At 63.0% G+C, this 1296-nt stretch overlaps 1 protein-coding gene and 1 pseudogene across 1 annotated transcript in view; both read left to right on the top strand.

Moving 5' to 3' along the window:
- Positions 1–5: 5 nt before the first annotated feature.
- NADSYN1 (NAD synthetase 1) overlaps positions 6–1296 on the top strand; it is a gene marked incomplete at its 5' end in the record, with an annotated part of 20250 nt that continues 18959 nt past the window's right edge. Inside the window, one exon of the mRNA XM_015562387.1 lies at positions 6–63. Coding sequence (XP_015417873.1) covers positions 6–63 — 58 coding nt within the window. The remainder of the gene's footprint in view (positions 64–1296) is intronic.
- The window catches only part of LOC107182738, a 1562-nt pseudogene continuing 679 nt past the window's right edge, over positions 414–1296 (top strand).

Genomic DNA, 1296 nt, shown 5'->3' with positions numbered 1-1296 from the left:
CCACCTGCGCGCTCAACCAGTGGGCTCTGGACTTCGAGGGCAACTTGCAAAGGATTTTAAAGAGTGAGTCGTGGCAATAAAAATGTCCATTTTTTAAACAGTGAGTCTGGGGCAGCGAGGGGCCGAGGGGCTAAGGTCCCCTCCCGCCGGCCTGGCGGGCCCTGGACGCACAGCCCTGCCCCGGAGCCGCGCGGCCGTGGGCGCAGGGCCAGGGAAGAGAGGGCAGGGACCCGGCCCATGTGCGTCCTCCCCGGACGGCGCCTGGGACGCGCGGTGCGCACACCTGGTCAGAAAGTCCGCTCGCAAGTGCAGGGGGGGCTGGGGCGCACCTGCCCTCAAATGTCTGGGGCCCCACGTGTCCTGTCCAGCGTGAAGCTGCCCTGGGGGGGTGTAAGGGGAGACGGGGCTGTGCCATGTCCGACGTGGGTGGTCCTGGTGCCCAGGACCCGCCTGGGGGTGGGCGTTGGGAGAAGCGGCCAGAGGGAAGGAGAATAGAGCTGAGTCTCAGGCTGACAGACCAGGTGTGGTCGCGGGTGGTGGGGTCGCTTCGGCTGCCACCGATGCTGGGTCCCCTGTGAAGGTCAGTTGCCCACCTCCCTGGGCAGCCCGGCAGGTGTGGCCCTGCGGGTTGTCTGGTACGAGCTACTGGCAGGAGGGCTGCCAGGAGCAGTGAAAGCCGATGGTTCCATTTTTGGGGGAAGAGACGAAGGCAGAGCGGTCGGGGCCGCGTTGCTGACCTCGAGCAGTAGCCGGCTTCTCCACGAAGAACCCCGGAGTCGGAGATTCAGAGTCGAATCTCTTCTCCCTTTTCCCACCGGTGAGATTGTTTGCTCTTCAGCTACATTTTGGCTTTGTGAGGAGCCTCGATCATCAAAGACAGTGGCCAGCAATGTGACCGACAAGGCGGATCCTCGCCCCGTGAGCTCCCGAGTATCCGTTGGGCATCTCCGCTCGCCTGTGGTGGAGGAATCTGAGGTGGAGGCTGTCTCCTCAGCCTGGCCACCCTGCGGGTCGCTCTGTTCACAAGGGCTTTGCCTTCGTTCAGTGTGTTCACGAGAGACATGCCCGGCTGCGGCGGCCCGGGGAGATGGCGGAATGATCGCCGGCCGGGCTTTCGATATTAATCTGGCTGCAGAGCCAAAAGCGAACCGAGGAAAAGCAGGCGTGAACCGATCGGCAGCGGAGATGTACGGGTCAGAACCAGAACACCCTTCTCCGTCCCCTCTGCTCAGCTCCTCTCTGATTTGGACCGTGACTTCCAACGGGATTATTGTGAAGGATGTACAGCTACCCAGC

Source organism: Myotis davidii, unplaced genomic scaffold (genome assembly GCF_000327345.1).
Source record: "Myotis davidii unplaced genomic scaffold, ASM32734v1 scaffold3578, whole genome shotgun sequence".
NCBI lineage: Eukaryota > Metazoa > Chordata > Mammalia > Chiroptera > Vespertilionidae > Myotis > Myotis davidii.
The sequence above is the reverse complement of the archived record's forward strand: the minus strand, read 5'-3'. Positions and strand labels throughout refer to the sequence as shown.